This window comes from Balaenoptera musculus, chromosome 8 (genome assembly GCF_009873245.2).
Source record: "Balaenoptera musculus isolate JJ_BM4_2016_0621 chromosome 8, mBalMus1.pri.v3, whole genome shotgun sequence".
In the NCBI taxonomy this organism is placed as follows: domain Eukaryota; kingdom Metazoa; phylum Chordata; class Mammalia; order Artiodactyla; family Balaenopteridae; genus Balaenoptera; species Balaenoptera musculus.
In genome coordinates this window covers 101226278-101246475 of record NC_045792.1, presented here as the reverse complement: position 1 = coordinate 101246475, position 20198 = coordinate 101226278, and the positions used below count along the sequence as shown (strand labels likewise).

The window sequence follows — 20198 nt, the reverse complement described above, 5'->3', positions numbered from 1 at the left end:
GGGTGGAACAGGCAGGGTGGTAGAGGCTGCCTCCCTTGTCAAAATTAGCAAGTTCCACAGTTGGGCAACACTCAGACACACACCGAATACAGACACACACACGTCCTGGCTCCAGACCCACAGGGCGACACCTGCATTTACACCGGCTGCATGCTGACATGCGACTCAGGGACACACATGTGCGGGGCACTCAGCAACGTGTGGAGCAGGCATACGGCCCCCCACTTGTCCCCGCAAACCCGACACCCGTGTGCCCTCACACCCAGCTGTGTGGCAGGGACAGAAAACAGCGCACCGCCCAGTACGCGGGCTCAGCCGTTCAGCCCCGGGCGGGGCGGGTGAGCCAGCCCTCTGGGTCTGTTCCAAGTTGGAGCCTCTCACGTGAGGCCCAATGTGTCATTTCCAAACAGAAGGAATCTAGCTCCTTCGCAGCAGGGAGGAAGAGCAGGGTGTGGGGCTGGGTGGGTGGGCGCGTGGGCATGTGCAGGGGGCAGGGCATATGTGGAGGGAAACAGGCATGTGAATGCCGGGGTGTGTATGGCGGGGCATGGTGCACGCTGCCTGGGGTCTCTAAGGTTGGGTGGGGGAAGGAGCCCCGGAAACAGTGTGCCTTTGTGAGGGTGTCTGTGTGTCGCCGAGTCTGTGTGCATTGGGTGTGGGTGTTTGTCTCCCTGTATCTGCCTTCTCTCCCGTTCTGGACTTTCAGCCTTCCTGGGCTCATCTTCCTCATGTCCTACACCCTCCCTCTCAGGACTCGAATTTGGTGCCCTAGTAGAGAAGGGGGCCACGCTCCAGGACCCAGTCCAACCCCGGACACTGCCTGAGGCTTCCCTCCAGCTCCCCCTCCCTTCCTTTCCTCTCTTTTCTCCCTCCCTCTCTTTCTCTTCCTCCCTCCCCCCCACCCCAGGCTGGCGTGCCAGGGGGTGGGACATGCCAATCACTAGCTGTGCCTCTCCGGCTGCCAGCACAGGGCGCAGCTCCCCCCAGGAGCCAGGTGTTTGGGTCCCTGGAGACACCGTCGGCCCCCGGACAGGCAGTGGAGCTGAGGAACCTTCAGACTTCTCTCCAGCCCCATGGTGAGTACATTTGGGAGGGGCTCCACCGAGGTGGGGGCAGGAGAAGCAGGGTCCTTGAGCAAGGCAGGGACCAGAACCAGAAGGAAATGGGGATGGACCCCAGACAGAGGAGGGGGCCAGGGAGGGGTCTAGAGGCCCAGGGGGCTCTGTAGCTTTGGACACTGGCTGCTCCAAGTACCCCATCTCCTGGCTTCGAGTGGATACACCTAATGTTTTTCTGGGATTCAGCTGGGAAAGGAGATGGAAACCCCCTTAGGAAACTGGACCTGGAGCCCAGAAGGGATTAGGTTGCCACACAGCAGGCAGAGTCTCCAAATCCCAGGGACAGAGTGAGGAGGGCAGGGGGCCAGGGGGTAGCCCTTGCCACCAGGATGCTGTGGGAGGTTGACCCCCCCAAAAACAGGGGTGCCAGTCCCAGTACCTCCTCCTCTCCTCCCTCAGGGAACCCTGAATCCCACCACCCCCATCCACCTTCAACCCCTCCAAGATGGACTGAACCAGGCTACTGGCCCGATGGACGAGCAGGATACCAAGGTGGGTGCCGGGCCAGAAGCCAGCAGGAGACCAGGTCAAGAGCTCCCGGGCTCTTGGGGGATATGGGCACATGGGTGGCCATGCCAGCCAGGGGACGTGGTCCCGATGTGTGCAGCCACCCAGAGGGCCCTCCCTGTGTCCACAGCACCTTGGGCTCCCGCAGGGCAGGTCTCAACCCTAAGTCCAGGTAATGCATAGTTACTAATGGGCACCCACGCCAGGTACCCATCCTAGGACCCCCAGAGCACAACGTGGGGATGGGCTGGAGGTCAGGAGCTCTGATTCTTGCAGAGTGCCAGCTCCTGAGCTGGCAGCTGGGGAGGGGTTGGGCGGCATTCATTGGGTCGCTCAGACAAATGCTGCTTGGGGGTTATCAGTGCCAGTGGACAGGGGTTCACTGCTTCCCACAAAACATACCTGCGGACTGACCCAGGGCCTCCTGCCCAACTGGCCGGAAGCAGCCGGACAGTCTCCTGCCCCTGAGAAATCAGCTGCTCACTGAGCTGTCAGGTACGAGTTAGTTCTCTGCCCCTTGACCTCAGCCACTAGGCAAGCTGTGATCGCCAGTGCATTACAGAAGGCAGGGGAGGAAATGACGAAATGGGGCTGCAGAAGGTGTGACTCTTGGCTCTTCGGCTGGGGCCTGGAGGTCTGAGAATTAGATTCCCAAGTGCAAAGAGGAGTCAGAGTGTCAAGAAGGGAGTAGGTAGAGGTCATGTCAGACTAAAAAGGAACCTCCCCATTGTACAGATGGAGAGACTGAGGCTGAGGAAGGGGAAGGGACATGCTCATGGTCACAGGAGGGATATTTAGGGGTGCAGCTGGGGCTTGGACCCCATTCTCCTCACCCTCAGCACAGCGCTGAACTCCTACCTCCCTGAGCAGGATGACAGGGTGGGGGAAGCAGCGAGCTCTGTGAACGGGAGCTTGGGCTCCTGGGCGGGCGGGGGAGAGGTGGGTGAATATCTCCCTAGGTTTCCGTTCTGCTGTGATGCCATGGTGATGCCTAGAAAGATGGAGGAGGGAGGGAGGGAGGGAGAGACAAGAAAGGAAATGGGGAGGGGAGCGCAAGGAGTGATGAGCAGGGGGCATGCGGAGTGTAGACGAGGGGCAGGGCACTTCTGATGCCACCTGGCAAAGTGAGGTCTAGGGCCCAGCCTGCTAACTGCCAGGCTCTGACATGGTCTGGCTAAAGTTGGGCAACTGGTTAAGGTCCATCAACAGTGAGAGTATGTGGCACTGATTCTAAGGCTGACGCTCCTCTTCCGGTTCAGCCCCGCATTTATGAAAATTTAACTGATGGTTGCTGCCCTCCGCAGGGCTAGTTGGCACTCCCAGTGGTGACTGTTGAGCCTGAAAAGGTGATAAATTCTATCAGTTCACCCCTTCCTTTCCAAGGCCAGACATCAGAGGTGGAAGTTTTATGCACCTTTAATGGTGCTACCTTCAGAGAAAAATTAACCCCGGGGGAGAGAGCCACCTCTGACAAGCTGGCTTCTGGGTTAAGGCCCCAGCAGAAGGGACGGGTCAGGAGGCCTGGACAGAGGAGCGCCCTCGATGCACTTGTGAGGTCCCAGGTGCCCAGCCCCACAGCCCTCACCTCGTACCTCCTTCTCCCCAATATCGTCCGTTCTCTCCAGCCAGGGTTCTGCCGACTTCCACGTCCAGAATCACAAGATGGCTTCACTCCCCGCTCCTGAATCTCTTGCCCAGCACCCCCTCATTCTCTGCCTCCCCTTCTGCTCTCCTTGGCCAGTGGTAAGATTCAGGAAGCCCTAGTGTTCAGGAATCCCTCTCCCCAGCAATCTCTCCCCTCCCCCTTCCTCTCACCAACCAGATGCCCGGCCCCCGGGGATTGGTCCAGGACGCTGGCGGTCAACAATCTGGCCTGCTCTGCTAGAGGCTCTGACCTCATCCCTTAACTCTTTGAGCCCAGGCTGATGTTTTCCTCCCCAACACTGACAGGCGCCATCCCACGCCCGCGCCTGTCCTGTTACCTCACTCGACTTCCCTGCAGCAGGTGAGGCAGGGTTTCCTTGGTCCATTTTACAGATAAGGATGTTCTTGGGTATTTTGCTCTCAAGCCAGGTAGGGCCTCACCGAGGGGACAGGGACCTGGCAGGTGCAGGGATACAGGAACTGGACAGAGCAGAGACCACACTCTGGAGCCAGTTCAAACTGCCATCCCCTCACCCCCGCCACCGCAGGCCCATCCTCATGCCCGAAGTCCTGAAGTCAATCAGGAGGATTCCGTGTACACATTCATGGGTTTATTCCACAGATATTTACTGAGCCACTGATGTGTGCCAAGCAAAGAGCTACAGCTGGACCACCCCCTTCCCATAGCACTGTGATCATACATCACCCAGAGAGATGACAGACACTGTCACACACATACACACACACAGGCCAGATTCTAAAGGAAGGACTGATTCCTCCCTATTGGCTGATTCAAACACTAGGGTTTGGCCAATCTAGCTGGTCAAAGTGGGCAAGGAGGCCATTGAGCACCCCCCAATCCCCACAGCAGTTTAGAGTAGGGACCCAAGAGGTTAGCCCCAGAGGCAGACTACCTGGGTCCAAATCCTGACTGCATCACTGATGAGCTCTCAGGTCCTTAAGATCTGAAAGCCTCATTGCCCCTTTTGCAAGTTGAAGATAATAGAACCTACTTCCCAAGGGTTTGTAACAGGTCAATTAAATCATGTATGTAATGCTTAGAGCCATGTCTGGTTATAGTAAGCAGTCTGTAAATATTAGTTGCTGTGATAATATTAATAATATTATTAAAAGCTCCCAACAACCTTCATCAGGAAGCCACAGCCCTGGGCAGAAAAGCACCTCCTGCTTCCTTTCCACCTTCCTGTACCCCAGACACACTCAGAGGATGAGTCCCAACCCATCCTCACAAAGACTCACCCTTATCATTTCTTATTCTCACTCAGCAATGCACACACCCTCACATACAAACACTCATCCTACAGGAGGGTGACCAGGTCGGGACAGTCATTTGCCCAAGGTCACACAGCAAGACAAGAGCAGAGACGGGGCTTGAAGCAGAGGCAGTGCAAGGACTTCCTTGAGGAGTCTCCCCCCCAGGCCCTGCAATCCTCATTTACCAACTCCCCCAACCCCATGGATGTTTTCACAGAATATGCTATGCAAATACAGCTTCCAGCCCCCCTTTCAACCAGACGGCTAACCCTAAGCCCCTCCTTCGTAGAAATTCTGGAGCTGCGGCTGAACCCTGGCACCCTGACTTTCAGCCCAGAGCTCGTCCCCGCAGGGGAATCAGCCACAATCACTGGAAGCCATGTTCCTTCTCAGCCATCAACTCGCTGACCCTTCAGTAGCCTTGAAGAGGCAGAGGATTGCCCCCAATAAGGAGTTAAGGAGACTCGCCCAAGGTCACACAGCAAGGACCAGAGCAGGAACCTTCTCTGGAGCAAATTACTGTCCAAGAGGGGTTAGGGGGAGGAACCCCACTTCTGATGGTGGAGGAAGGGCAGAGTCATTGACAGCCCTGTTCTTGGGCTGAATCCCAGGGGCTCCGAAGGTCCAGGAGGTGGCAAGAACCAGGGTCCAGTTCCCCAGAACTTCTGCCCTTCTCCTTCCCCGAGCTGTCCCCGATGGGAGCCCATAGGTGGGGCAGAGAGGGTCCACCAAGCGGAAAGAGTGCAGGCATTGGAGCCTGCAGGTCCCGGGCTGAGAGAAGCTAAGTGAGCCTTCAGCCTCTGCAGCCTCACCTCTGGGACATGGTTCCATTTCACAGATGAGGGTATTCTTGGCTATTTTTCAAGCTATTTTGAGGTCTTGGTGCTCTCGAGCCATCTTGAGATCTTGGTTTCAGGAGCCTGTAAAATCTCCCCAGATGTCAGCCCGGTCCAACTCCTCCACTGTACAAATGAGCAGTCTGGGGACCAGAGAGGGGCTGTGCCTGGGGTCTGGAGGGGAAGGGGCAGGTGAGGGTTCGCTGAGCAGTGGGTCGGAATGAGGAGATGGGAATAATAACAGAGGCCTTTGACTGAGTGTCATTTCAGTGCCAGGCACTTTGGATACTATTATCCCCATCAGCTCAGGGATGCAGGGCTGCAGGGAAGGAAAGGTTAAGTCGTTGCCGATGATCACACAGCTAGGAAGGGACAGCTTGGAGATTCAAACCTAGGGCTGTGGTCCGCAACGCAGGAATTAGGGTGAGGCAAGTGAGGTACTCGCCTTGGAGCAAAATTTCAAGGTGGGGGGCTCACAAAAATACCTCACTAGTCAAGATAAATAACATTGTAATGTAATATTTTTTTTTTAGTAGCACCTTTAATTATTATTTATTTATTTATTTATTTATTTGGCTGTGTTGGGTCTTCGTTTCTGTGCGAGGGCTTCCCCTAGTTGCGGCAAGCGGGGGCCACTCTTCATCGCGGTGCGCAGGCCTCTCACTATCGTGGCCTCTCTTGTTGCGAAGCACAGGCTCCAGATGCGCAGGCTCAGTAGTTGTGGCTCATGGGCCTAGTTGCTCCGCGGCATGTGGGATCCTCCCAGACCAGGGCTCGAACCCACGTCCCCTGCATTAGCAGGCAGATTCTCAACCACTGCGCCACCAGGGAAGACCTAATGTAATATTTTTAAAAATCAAATAGCAAACTACAGCGCACAGGCAGTCTGCTTTTGTAAATCAAGTTTTGTCAGAACCAGGGCCAGGATTAGTGCGAGGCATGGGTGATAGGGGTGTTTGTGCAAGTGCGGGGCTGGATCCTGTCTTGGTTTAAAATTGTGTTCATGATGGATGTTTTGCATTGATTTCTATTCTTTAAATATTGCATTAAAATGTTATTTTCTTGATTGACTGAGTTTGGGGCATCTCCTTAAATTTTGCACCCAAGGCAAGTGCCTCACTCCCCCCGCCCTAGTCCTAGCCCTGCTGTGGCGTAAGGACCAAGTACAATGGCAGAACGCTTGGCCGCAACGTGCCCAGACAGACGGGAGGCCCCTACAGCTGTGGAGGGTATAGCCTCACACACCCTAAAGCTCCTCTTCTGACCCAGCCTTTGCACATCTTGACCCAGGGAGCCGCTGGGGGCTACAGAGCTGCTCCAGGGCACCCAGGGGTTGGGGGGGTGAGGCAGCACCCAGTCTAGGAGTCGGGAGACCTTGGGCTACACAACGCCTTCTTCCCTTTTTTCTCTGGGCCTCAGTTGCTCGATTTCTGCAATGGGCACAAACAGCACTGAGTCCAGAAGATCAAAGGGACAAGAGTTGTTCAGGGTCACCTTGTCAAGGGTGGTTTCCACCAGCGGCCTCACGGGGAAAAGCCCCAGCACCCGCAGTCTGATCTCAGCCTCCCGCCCAACGCCTAACTTTGGTTAAGAGAGGAGGATGCAACAAAACTCAGTAAGCAAGATAAATCATATTTTAATGTAATATTTCTTAGTTCAGATTGGCAAACTATGGCCCCCAGGCCGACCATCAGTTTTTATAAATAAAGTTTCATTGGAACATACTGCTTGGGCTCCAATCCTGGTTCCTACCTTAGCTGTGTGATCTCGTGCATATTCTCGTGCTTTTCTCAGCCTCAGTTTCTTCATCTGTAAGATGGAGAGAAAAACAACCCCTAGGTCATAGGTTCCCCATTAAGGTTAAGTGAGATAGGGCACATAAGTACTCTGAGCAGCGACTGGCCCTCAGGGACGCTAAATAACAGCAATGACCGTTATTATTAGTTACTGTTGTCCCAGTATTAGAATTTTTTTTTTCTTTTGGCCGTGCCACTCGGCATGTGGGATCTTAGTTCCCCGACCGGAGATCGAACCTATGCCCCCTGCAGTGGAAGTTCAGAGCCCTAACCACTGGACCGCCAGGGAATTCCCCATAGTATTAGAAATTTTTTTTTTTTTTTGGCTGTGTTGGGTCTTCATTGCTGCACGCGGGCTTTCTCTAGTTGCGGTGAGCGGGGGCCACTCTTTGTTGCAGTGCACAGGCTTCTCATTGCGGTGGCTTCTCTTGTTGTGGAGCATGGGCTCTAGGCACGTGGACTTCAGTAGTTGTGGAGTGCGGGCTCAGTAGTTGTGGCTCGCGGGCTCTAGAGCTCAGTCTCAGTAGTTGTGGCGCACGGGCCCAGTTGCTCCGCGGCATGTGGGATCCTCCCGGACCAAGGCTCGAACCCATGTCCCCTGCGTTGGCAGGCGGACTCATAACCACTGCGCCACCAGGGAAGGCCTTTTTTTTTTTTTTTAAAGAGAGCATCCAGTGCTTTTTTTTTTTTTTTTTTTTTTAAATTTATTTACTTATTTATTTTTGGCTGTGTTGGGTCTTCGTTTCTGTGCGAGGGCTTTCTCTAGTTGCGGCAAGCGGGGGCCACTCTTCATCGCGGTGCACGGGCCTCTCACTATCGTGGCCTCTCTTGTTGCGGAGCACAGGCTCCAGGTGCACAGGCTCAGTAATTGTGGCTCACGGGCCCAGTCACTCCGCGGCATGTGGGATCTTCCCAGACCAGGGCTCGAACCCGCGTCCCCTGCATTGGCAGGCAGATTCTCAACCACTGCGCCACCAGGGAAGCCCTAGAAATTTTTAATCAAAGAAGCAGACACTGCTAGGCAGGAGGGAGCCCTCGTTACTACCCGTGCTAAGAGTCAATGGGAACTTAGTGTTTACCATGGACCAGGGCTGTTCTAAGTACTTTATATCTATTGACTCTTTAAGCCTCGCAATAATTCCTCGATGTATTAGCTAGGGACTAACATTATCCCCGTTTGTCAGTTGAAGAAACCGAGGCACACAGCAGTTACATCGCTAGCGGAGACCATACACCCAGTACGTGGTGTAGCGTGGATTCAAATGCGGACAGTCTGACTCCAGAGTCTGGGTCCTTCAACCGGGATGTCACCTGTGCCCCCTCACGTGCAAATTGTCCCAGACGCACAAGCACTGACAGCCACGGCTTTTCTTGCTTGTTCTGTCACACTCCGAACTCATGCTGAGAGTCGCTGTCACACGCACTGACAGTACACCCCAGGTCACACACCACTGAGGCATCCATCATACAGCGACCCCCTCACAGACTCTAGTCTCTGGGTCACAGACCAGGTCCCAAGAAACACCAGGGTTTGCTGGGTCCCTGCCCAACGTCTCTCTTTTGGAATTTTTCCAACAATACAGCCCCTGAAGCCACAGCTGCAGGTAGGAGGAGACCCCAATCTCTTCAACAAACAGAAGGATGCCTGAAGCCCAGAACAGGAAGGAAGCAGCCAAAACATACAGCAGCAAGGCCATGGCTGAGCGGTGGAGGCCTCTGCCCGGCCAGTAGTCACTAAGAGCTGTGGCTTTTCTCTCTTCCCACCCTTAGTGCCTGAGCTGGACTCCAGCTTCAGGAAAAGTCTGGGGCATCTTCTGGTTCCCCTTGCTGCCCTCCACTCAGCTGGGGCCCAGGAGCCGAGTGGGGAGGTGGAGGAGTCCTCCCATGCCTCGTCTGGGGCCAGGCCCCCGCTTATCTGGGAGCTGAGGCCCTCGCCCCTGCTGCCTGCTTTTACTCCGGATTGTCAGCCACTGGCAAGTGTCCGGGCCCAGCACAACGTCCCCTGCTGCCCTCACAGAGGGTCCGATCCAGCCCCAAACCGCGCACAAGCACACACACGCAGGCGCACACACACAGCACCCCTCTGCTCCCATCTCTTTCCCCTGTCTTCTCTGGAGCCCTCCCCTGCCTTCCCATCTCTCCTTATTTGATGGAAGAATCCCACCGGATCTTCACGTGCTCCGAGAGTGAGCGAGGGAAGTGGGCTCTGATCACACTCACCACCTGAGTCGCCACGGCCAGGTCTTGGAGCTGCTCGGAGCCATGGTTGCCTCAGTGAAATGGGGTCCATGAGAGACCTTCCTCCTACAAATGTTCAACAATTAAATTAGGTAATTCAGTTAAGTGCTTAGCACTGTGTCTGGCATGTAGTAACTACTCAGTAAATGAGAGCTTTAATAAAATTGAGTGAAATGCTTTGAAAATTTGGCAGTCCCGTATACAAAGCGAGTCTCCCCCACTCCTGCCACATCAGCAAGACAAGCATTAGTAGCAATTTCCCGATGAGAAAATTGAGGCTCAGGGTCTGAATGGTGAAGTGGGAATGAGGGCTCAGATCTCTGGATTCCAAAGCCATCCCCGCCCCCCGCGCCGTGCTGCTGGTAAATCCATTAAAGCCTGGGAAAGTGCATTATAAGTGACGGGCTGTGGGCACCAGTAAGGGGGGTGTGACGCTGTCTGGCCTGCAGCTCTGAGAGGGCAGAGGCTTTGCTCCCAGCACCTCCCACTCTGGACTCTGGGAGACGTCCAGCAGCCCAACCCAAGCCCGTGTCCTCTCTTTTCAGGCGATGACCGCCCCCAAGGAAGGCCTGTACTGTGACTAGAGGAAGGGGCTGCCCCCCATCGACCCCACCCAGCCACCATGAATACCTCAGCCCCACCCGCCGTCAGCCCCAACATCACCGTCCTGGCACCGGGAAAGGGTCCCTGGCAAGTGGCCTTCATTGGGATCACCACGGGCCTCCTGTCACTGGCCACGGTGACGGGCAACCTGCTGGTACTCATCTCCTTCAAGGTCAACACGGAGCTCAAGACGGTCAACAACTACTTCCTGCTGAGCCTGGCCTGTGCCGACCTCATCATTGGCACCTTCTCCATGAACCTCTACACCACGTATCTGCTCATGGGCCACTGGGCTCTGGGCACGCTGGCCTGCGACCTCTGGCTGGCCCTGGACTACGTGGCCAGCAACGCCTCGGTCATGAACCTGCTGCTCATCAGCTTTGACCGCTACTTCTCCGTGACCCGGCCCCTGAGCTACCGCGCCAAGCGCACACCCCGCCGGGCGGCCCTGATGATCGGCCTGGCCTGGCTGGTTTCTTTCGTCCTCTGGGCCCCAGCCATCCTCTTCTGGCAGTACCTGGTAGGGGAGCGGACGGTGCTGGCCGGGCAGTGCTACATCCAGTTCCTCTCCCAGCCCATCATCACCTTTGGCACAGCCATGGCTGCCTTCTACCTCCCTGTCACGGTCATGTGCACGCTCTACTGGCGCATCTACCGGGAGACAGAGAACCGGGCCCGGGAGCTGGCGGCCCTGCAGGGCTCCGAGACGCCGGGGAAGGGGGGAGGCAGCAGCAGCAGCTCAGAGAGGTCCCAGCCAGGGGCTGAGGGCTCCCCGGACACCCCTCCAGGGCGCTGCTGCCGCTGCTGCCGAGCGCCCCGGCTACTCCAGGCCTACAGCTGGAAGGAGGAGGAGGAGGAGGACGAGGGCTCCATGGAGTCCCTCACGTCCTCGGAGGGTGAGGAGCCCGGCTCCGAGGTGGTGATCAAGATGCCCATGGTGGACCCCGAGGCGCAGGCCCCCGCCAAGCAGCCGCCCCGGAGCTCCCCGAATACGGTCAAGAGGCCGACCCGGAAGGGGCGTGAGCGAGCGGGCAAGGGCCAGAAGCCCCGCGGGAAGGAGCAGCTGGCCAAGCGGAAGACCTTCTCGCTGGTCAAGGAGAAGAAGGCGGCTCGGACCCTGAGCGCCATCCTGCTGGCCTTCATCCTCACCTGGACACCGTACAACATCATGGTGCTGGTGTCCACTTTCTGCAAGGACTGTGTTCCCGAGACCCTGTGGGAGCTGGGCTACTGGCTGTGCTACGTCAACAGCACCATCAACCCCATGTGCTATGCGCTCTGCAACAAAGCCTTCCGGGACACCTTCCGCCTGCTGCTGCTCTGCCGCTGGGACAAGCGTCGCTGGCGCAAGATCCCCAAGCGCCCCGGCTCTGTGCACCGCACCCCCTCCCGCCAATGCTGATGGCCCCTCGCCTGCGTCCCTCCACCTCAGGCCCCGGTGGAAAGCGGGCAGGCGCTGTGACCTCAGACCCAGGGCCCTGCTCAGGCCCCACCGGCCTTCCCAGGCCCCTAGGTCACCTTCCTGCACAGCCCAGGGAGACCCTGCCAACTTTCCAAATTTTGCTGTTCCCAGGCAGGGAGGGGCACCCGGGGAACTGGTGTTTCTGTTCCCTGCGGGGTGGGAATGGGCTGTTCACCAGGAAGAAGGCCCAGGAGGAGGATCCGGGCTTTGGCTTCCTTGTTTGTGTTTAGACAAGAAGTCTGTCCTGGGCCAGCAGTGCGGGCCAGGAGAAAGGAGGTTTAACCGTGCAGTCATCCTTGGCCCAGGGGCTGGCCTGGATTGAGTGGGAGGCGGCACCCCCTGCCAGCAGGGAACTGACACCAACCACTGAGTCAGAAGCTGGGCCCAAAGGGAGCATCCCCCGCCCTCCCCGGGGACCCCCTCCCTCCCCAGGCACAGCCCACTCTGCTGGGCCCTAGGCACACTCTCTGGGATTATCCAGCCTCCCTACACATGTCCCCAGAGTGTCCCTAGGTGGGTCACCCCCAAGGCAAATGTCCAAGCATCAGCAGGACAATGACACCAGAGGGGACCAGCATGGTTAGTCACCCCATCCAAGTCCCGAGGCAGCAGCAGGACCAGGCGCCAGGTGTCCCCACTGTCCCACTATGTCGTTTCCCTGGGAGTGAGGGGCAGGGGTGCCTGCTGTCCAGCCCCACACCTATACCCCCTGCCCCAGAGAAACCCTCAGTCCCGCCCTCCCTGGCTCACAGACGCCACCTGGATAGATCTGTTCCATCAGATCTAGCCAGGCCTCCCGCATGCTGCCTGCCTCCGGCCCCATCCCAACCGGCCTGGCCCAGCCAACAGGTTCTCTCCTGTGAGCTCCCCAATCCGACCCATGCATGGCCTCCCAGCCACCCTTATCTCCAGGCCCAGCCTGGCCCCAAATGTTCTTTCCTCCTGACCTCAGCAAGTGCTGAGTCTGTGAATAAAGCCACATAACCAGCAGGCGCTAAGGGGCCTTCTTCCCTGTGTTGGCTCTTTTTTTTTTTTTTTTTTTTAATTTGACCGCATCTCGAAGCTTGAGGGATCTTAGTTCCCCGCAGGGATGGAACTCATGCCCCCTGCAGTGGAAGCGAGGAGTCCTAACCACTGGACCACCAGGGAATTCCCTCGAGGACCCGGTCTTAAGCCAGGGCAGGAGGAGGCAGGGAGGGTCCAAGCACCGTAAGAAATGGGCCACTGCCCTGAGAGTGGTCTCAGGAGGGGCAGCACAGAGTGGCTGGATCTATTGAAACCTGTGGGCCCAGCACCTAGGGTCCCCGGCTCAGGTGAGTAGGGCTGTAGTGGGCAGAGCCGTCTCCCGGAAGCAAAGTTGCTGAGTGGTTATATTTTACTACAGTGAAAGATGCAAATTAGAGTCAGCGAAGGATGAAGGTGCACAGGCAGAGTCCAGGAGAGAGCAGCTGCGAGCTTCTACTGTCCTCTCCCAGTGGAGTTATGGAGACAGCACTTAATTCTCCCAGCAACAATGAGTCACCAACCAGGAAACACAGTTTCCAGCTGCATGAAGTATTGCCAACCAGCAAAGCTGAGCCAAGTCTTGGTGTCCAGTGTTTAATGGAGGCTCCTGACCACTCACATAGCTGACCTTACTTAGTCTCCAGCCCCTCCAGAGGCTAAACTGATACCGAGAGGCTCATGGCCCCCAGATAAGCAAAGACACTCTTATCAGGCAAGATATTCCAAGGGTTTAGGGGCTGTCTCCCAGGAACCAGGCAAGCGCCAAACCTTTCTTTGGAATGTGCGGCGTCTGGACAACCCAGACCTGCTGAGTTAATCCTTCAGTGCACAGCGCTCCTGTCCGGTAGCATCAGTATCACCTGGGAACTTAATTAGATGTATAAGTTCTCAGGGTCACCCCAGATTTACTGAATCAGAAACTCTAGGGGTGGATCCGAGCCATCTGTTTCAGCAAGCCGTCCAGGTGATTGTGATGCAGGCTAAAGTTTGAGAAATGCTGGCCTAGAGGAATGAGGTCCCAGGTGGGGCTAAACCCTTACAGAGAGAGAGAGTGAAGATTCACCCCACACACAGCTGTCAGGACTCCCAGAACCCTTTGAAGAGGAAGCTTCCGAAGCTATGGGCAGGGGCAATCCACTCAAGAGGTGGACGGGACAGCCCAGCCCAGGGCTGCCAGGTGCACAGCACTGTGGAGAATGACTGTAGGATACAAAGCCCATCCCCCTGTCCCACAGCACAGCTTCCTGGGCTGTCAGATCAAGACCTTGAGAGGGTCCCTCCCTGGCCACCGCTGAACCCTGAGTCCCCTTTTGTGTTCAATGCCCTGCCCTGTGTTGAAGGCATTGGTCCTGGGACGCGGGTGAGGGGTTGCAGGGGAGACTGAGGAAACCAAGCAGTACTGGGAGAGCAGGGGTGTTGGAATCAGACTGGCTTGACCTCTACTGGAGGCCAGGAGTTGGGTGGGGGAGGGGGCGGTCAAAGCTGGTATTCGGGTGAGGAATGGGGCTAGCAGGTCACATGTGTCCCTTGTCCCAGGCACAGGCCTGTGCCCCCTCCCCTCAAGCATGCCTCTTACTTTCAGGGTCCTCAGCCCTGAAAGGGAAAGGAGCCCTCCAGGAGCCTTAAGAGGATGAGACAGACTGTAGGAAAAGCACCTCAGTGGCTTTTACCATAGGACCAGGCTGCTCGCAGGTGAAGGCCAGACACCAAGTCCATTTTCAGGCCCACACCTTTCCCTTCTTCTCCAGCATGGGTTTCTAAAAGAGTCCAGAGTCCCATCGCCCCAGCCCAGGGAGAAGAAACAGGGCTTGGAGAAAGGAATAGGGGTGGGGGAGAGTGTGCAATCCAAGAAGGCTTCCCAGAGATGGGGTCTGTGCCCCGAAAGCCTCTGAAGCAAGATTCCTGCAGAGCCAGCGGCCAGAAGTTGGAGGAGATGGCTGGAGCCCGACAGAAGAGGATGGCTGGACATGGCATCGTCCACCCCAAACACTGCACCCCCTCCCGCCTTGAGGGAATACTTCTCTGCCCCAGAAACAAGGGTGTTTTGTGCCAGAGCAGGCAGTAGGGAAAGAATAGGGTGGTTTTGTGAATGCCACCTCCTCCCGCTACCGGGTTGGAGCAGACCTAGAGAAGCGGGCGAGTTAGGAGTATTTCTCCTCCCGCCGGCCCCCACCCCTCCATTCCCATCGTGTCGCTTTAGCGCCATCTGCAGGCAATCAAGGGAATAGCCCTGCCAAGAAAGGAGGCACTTAGAACCGGCCTGGACTGCTTCCCAGAGAATAGGAAGGACAACAGGACAAATGATAGAGTAGATCGTCTTGGCCACCTCAGCTCCTACCTCCACACCTCAGCAGGAACCCTAGGTCCCCGAAGGATCAGCTCACTTGGCTGATACTACTCTGAGGCAGGCCCTACCTCTGTCCAGTATGCCAACCTCACCAGACAACTAGGAGATGGATGAGGGAAGACTGGCATCTACGGACAACGCCATATTCTCCTGGGCCTCTCCCAGAACTGGTGCTGAGCAAATTGTAAATTCTCCCAGGTAGCTGCTCACCTTTTTTTTTTTTTTTTTTTTTAATTATTTTTGGCTGCATTGGGTCTTCGTTGCTACGCACGGGTTTTCTCTAGTTGTGGAGAGCGGGGGCTACTCTTTGTTGCAGTGCACAGGCTTCTCATTGCGGTGGCTTCTCTTGTTGTGGAGCATGGGCTCTAGGCACGTGGACTTCAGTAGTTGTGGAGTGCGGGCTCAGTAGTTGTGGCTCGCGGGCTCTAGAGCTCAGGCTCTGTAGTTGTGGTACAGGGCTTAGTTGCTCCGTGGCATGTGGGATCTTCCCGGACCAGGGCTTGAACCCGTGTCCCCTGCACTGGCAGGCAGATTCTTAACCACTGCGCCACCAGGGAAGTCCCCTGCTCACCTTTATAGCACAAAAGCCTTTTGAATGCCAGGGGCCCCACACCAGCCTCCAGCCTCTAAAGAGTTTGAGGTGATGCCTTTGTTCTTAGCATCTTTGGTGACACACACAAACTGTGTAACTCCACGAATCAGACTCTCACACAAAGTAAGCCTGAAAACAGTTCTCACTCTTCCCTCCTGGCCCCTGTACTTCCCCTGCCCCCCAGTTCCACTCCTCATCTTGGTATTTCTGGCCTGACTAGCACCACCATTTATGCAGTGCTCAACCCAGAAATCTGAATATTTCCTAGATTCATTCAGTTTTCTCCATCCGCCCTTTCCCCTCTGTTACTATCCTAACGCAGGCCTCTTGCCTGAAATGCTAATAATCACTTAATTCAGGGGTGAGCAAATTTTTTCCATAAAAGACCAGATAGTAAGTATTTGAGGCTCTGTGAGCCAAGAGGCAAAATGAAGGATATTTTTTTAGGTACTTGTATATTATACAGTCTCTGTCACAACTCTGCCATTAGGGTCAAAAGCAGCCATGAACAACACATAAGTAAATGAACATGGTTGTGTTCCAGTAAAACTTGATTTGAATTTCACTGAGATTTGAATTTCATATAGTTTTCCTATGACACAAAATATTACTCTTCTTTTGATTTGCTTTTCAGCTATTTAAAAATGCAAAATCCATTCTTAGCTCACAGGGGATACAGACCCACATGCCATAGTTTGCCCACCCCTGCCTAAATCGGTCCCACCCCCATCCATTCACCATGCTTCAGCCAAAGGGCTTTTGCCAACACACAGATCTGACACTGTCAAACAGCTAGCCAATAACAGCTTGAGATTTTTTTTTTTTTTGGCTTCGTTGGGTCTTCGTTGCTGCGCATGGGCTTTCTCTAGTTGCGGCCAGCGGGGGCTACTCTTCATTGCGTTGTGTGTGCTTATCATTGTGGTGGCTTCTCTTGTTGCGGAGCACGGGCTCTAGGCATGTGGGCTTCAGTAGTTGTGGCACACGGGCTCAGCAGTTGTGGCACACAGGCTTAGTTGCTCCGCAGCATGTGGGATCTTCCCAGACCAGAGCTCGAACCCATGTCCCCTCCATTGGCAGGCGGATTCTTAACCGCTGTGCCACCAGGGAAGTCCCAACAGCTTGAGATTAAAAAGCAAGCTCCTTAGCCTCCAACAACCTTCACATTAAGACCTGCTTCCTTCTTCAGCCGCTTCTGTCTGTGACACCTCACCCCACAGACCCTACTCCCAGCCTCTGAAATTCTCCTGGTCCTCACACAGGCCTCAAGCTCATTCCATGTGTTTACTCCTCTGCTTGGAGTATTCTCACCCTAAAAAGGAAAACGTTCTGTTTCCTTTACACTCTACTCACAAACCTTCTGACACTAAATATGTGGGGGGTGGTTTTCCCACACCAACCAATTCTCCAGCATGAGCCGGGGGTGTCCTACAATTCAATTCCGAAAATGTCTACCTGAAACTTACATCAGATCCTACAAGTTAAGGACTCAGTCCCACAAGACAGCCCACGCTTCAGACGCCAGTCCCAAGTAGTGAGTCCCAAGGTTACCCACACTTCTCTCTGCTTTGGCTATAGATCGGAGGTTCCATGACCCCACTTCAGGTTTCATAATTTGCCGTGCTGTTCACAGAACTCAGGGAAACACTTACATTTACCAGTTATATAATAAAGGATATGATAAAGGATACAGATGAACAGCCAGATGAAGAGTTACAAAGGGCGAGATCCAAAGGGTCCCAAGTGTGGGAGCATCTGTGCCTGTGGAGTTGGGATGCACCACCCTCCCGGCACATGGGTGTGTTCACCAACCCAGCAGCTCTACGAACCCCAGATTTTAGGGACTTTTATGGAGACTTCACCATGTAGGTGTGATCGACTGTTAATTAACTCAATCTCTAGCCCCCCTCCCCTCCCTGGAGGACGAGGCGTGGGGCTGAAAGTTCCAAGCATCTAATCACGGCTTGGTCTTTCTGATGAGCAGGCCCCTTCCTACAGCCATCCAGGACTTGTCTAGAGTCCCCTCAATAGAACAAAAGACACTCCTCCTTATCACCCAGGAAGCTCTAAGGGATTTAGGAGCTCTGTGTCAGGAACCAGGATGGAAAACCAAATACTAGAACAAAAGATGCTCTTAGCACCCCCATCACTCAGGAAATTACAAGGCAAGAGTTTGGGAGCCAGAGTTTGTGAACTTGGACAAATCGCTTTATTATTCCAATCCCCAGTTTCCTCATCTGTAAAAGACAGATAGTCATGCTGAGCCTGTCGCATATGAAACACTCAGGAAGCACTGGCTTTCTCCCCACCGCCTGCAGTGGGTAAAAGCATTTCACTTTCCCTTTCTCATGCTCCTCTGCCTCTGCCCAGCCAAGTGGCGGGGGGCGGGGGAGGGGGGGTGCGGGGCAGTGGGGGGACACACGTTACACCACAGCCCCTCAGGATCAGTAAAGTACTGGACACATTGTCTGTGACATAGTAGACAATAAATGATCATTAGTATATTATATTTCTGCTTATTATTATATCTTGCCTTAGACAACTGGGAACCAGACAGGAAGCCCATAGGTTTCTCTGACTCCTATTAGCATTATTCCCCTCTGACATGTGAACAAACTCTCTTTTTGAATCTTTTTTTTTTTTTTTTTTTTTTTTTGCTGCTCTGGGTCTTTGTTGTGGCGCGCAGGCTTAGTCTTTGTTGTGGCACGCAGGCTTAGTTGCTCCGCGACACGTGGGATCTTAGTTCCCCAACCAGGGATCGAACCCGCATCCCCGGCATTGGAAGGCGGATTTGGCATTGGAAGGCGGATTCTTAACCACTGGACCACCAGGGAAGTCCCTCTTATTGAATCTTAAAAATCCCTCGAGATGGATGTTATTGTCCCGTGTCATCCCCACCCCCACCCCTGTCTGTGACATAATAAGGAATATGTATGTGGTCTTTGTCCCCAGTTCCTGACACAGAGCTTCTAAAACCCTTGGAATCTCCTGAGCGATAGAGGTGAGAGGAGTGTCTTTGGTTATTCACAATGAGCCCGTTTCAACCTTACCTGAGTTTGTGCTAATGAGGGCACTCTGTGTGTGTGGGGGGGGGGGGGGCTAGATAGCTTCAGGATGGGGGCTGGTTACCAGAAGAATCCACTATGTGAATAGAGGGTTGGAATTTTCAGTCCCACCACTGACCTCCGGGGAGACTGAGTTGATCACTAATGGGCAATGACGTCTTCAATCACACCTATGCAATGGAACCTCGGTAAAAGCCGCTGAACAACAGAGTTCAGAGAGCTTCCAGGTCGGTGTACACAGCAAGGTGCTGGGAGGGTGACTCGCACAGGGAGGGCATAGAAGCTCCGCACACCTTCCCTCCCCCATACCTTGCCCCGTGCATCTCTTCTGTTTGGCTGTTCCTGAGTTGTATCCTTTCTAATAAACTGGTAGTACTAAGTAAAGCACTTTCCTGAGTTGAGTGGTCCTGGTTGTCTCTAGTTGTCCTAAAGAATAACTGGACCTGAGGAGGGAGTTGTGGGAACACTCTGAATTTATAGTACCCGTGACAACCTGGGACTTGCAACTGGCACCTCAAATAGGGACAAGTCTTGGGGGAACAAGCCCTTAACTCGTGGTGTCTGTGCTAACTGCTGGTAGATAGTGTCAGAGTTGAATTGAATTGTAGGACCCCCAGTTAGTGTCCAGAGAATTGGTTGGAGTGAGGGGGGAAAAAACAACACATAAACACACACAAACACACGCACGTGGTGTCAGAAGTGTTGTGTAAAAACAGTTCAGATTATATCACAAATGAGGAGACTGAGGTTAAGATGTTTCATCTGGATAGAGCAAGGAGTCCATCCCCCAGAGGATCTTCAAACCCACGCTCTCCTCCTCTTAACCCTGACTGTCACCCCACCTGGGTGACACTCAACTTATCAGCGCTGCTGGCATGCTCTCTTCAGCCCCAGGGACCTCACTCTCCACTTCACGTCATCCACACCCAGTCCTCAGCTGCCCCCTCTTCCAGAGCTTAACCTCCAACGTCCTCACTCCTGCTCCCCGGCCCCGCCAGGCCCTGTCCTTTTTCTCCCAGTCCTTCAACCCTCTCCCCTGCCATGGCTTTTCCTTGAACCGTGCCCTCTTTCATCCACACCACAGATATCCACAATCCCCCAGCCCCTTGCTTCCACTGCAAACTCACCACCCCGGACCAACCCCACCAGCCATCCATCTTCCCTGGTCCTACACAGGGGCAGTCAAGCACTGCTGGGAAAAAAGTCCTGCCACCTTGCAGTTTGGCACCAGAATCAATGCAGGGTTCCTGACCTCAGCCAATGGGCCTCATGGTGCCATCTAACCACCCTGGTACTTGTCCTCAGTCAGCTCCCTTGCCTTATTCCCAAAGGTGTTCTCAGCTTTCCCCTTCTCTCCTCGTTCTCCTCTCCTCTTTCCCTACCCTCCGTGCTCACAAGTGACCTTGCCTCCCTTGTGTTCATTTAAATGAGCTAAGACTCAAACTCTGTTTAAGAAATCTTGCAGTCACTGCAGCAATTATTTTACCTCCCGCACGTGGGAGGATAGGCATGTGCCAGTGCCCCCCTTCTGGCTTCACAAAAAACTCACAGGTAATTTATACCTTTTACAAAACAGAGATGTGAATTTAAATATTATTGCCAGGGCAACACATTATTAAGGAAGACAAGCAATCAGAATTACAAGCTTTTTAAAAGTTAAAGGTTACTTTCACAGGACAAAGCAACAGCCTCTTAAATTTGATTGTTTGACAA

At 54.5% G+C, this 20198-nt stretch overlaps 1 protein-coding gene across 3 annotated transcripts; it reads left to right on the top strand.

Annotated features, from left to right (window-relative positions):
* The first annotated feature begins 500 nt into the window (after nucleotides 1-500).
* Nucleotides 501-12468, top strand: CHRM1 (cholinergic receptor muscarinic 1). Of its 3 annotated transcripts, XM_036861007.1 has the most exons (3): nucleotides 501-1076; nucleotides 1518-1610; nucleotides 9960-12468. In XM_036861007.1, the coding sequence occupies exon 3, from the start codon at nucleotides 10037-10039 to the stop codon at nucleotides 11417-11419; it is 1383 nt and encodes a 460-aa protein (XP_036716902.1). In that variant the 5' UTR covers nucleotides 501-1076; nucleotides 1518-1610; nucleotides 9960-10036; the 3' UTR covers nucleotides 11420-12468. The 3 variants fall into 3 exon arrangements, with proteins under 3 accessions (XP_036716902.1, XP_036716904.1, XP_036716903.1); XM_036861009.1 differs by lacking the exon at nucleotides 1518-1610 and having other exon boundaries at nucleotides 9960-12366; XM_036861008.1 differs by lacking the exons at nucleotides 501-1076; nucleotides 1518-1610 and adding an exon at nucleotides 9384-9506 and having other exon boundaries at nucleotides 9960-12366.
* The last annotated feature ends 7730 nt before the right edge of the window (nucleotides 12469-20198 follow it).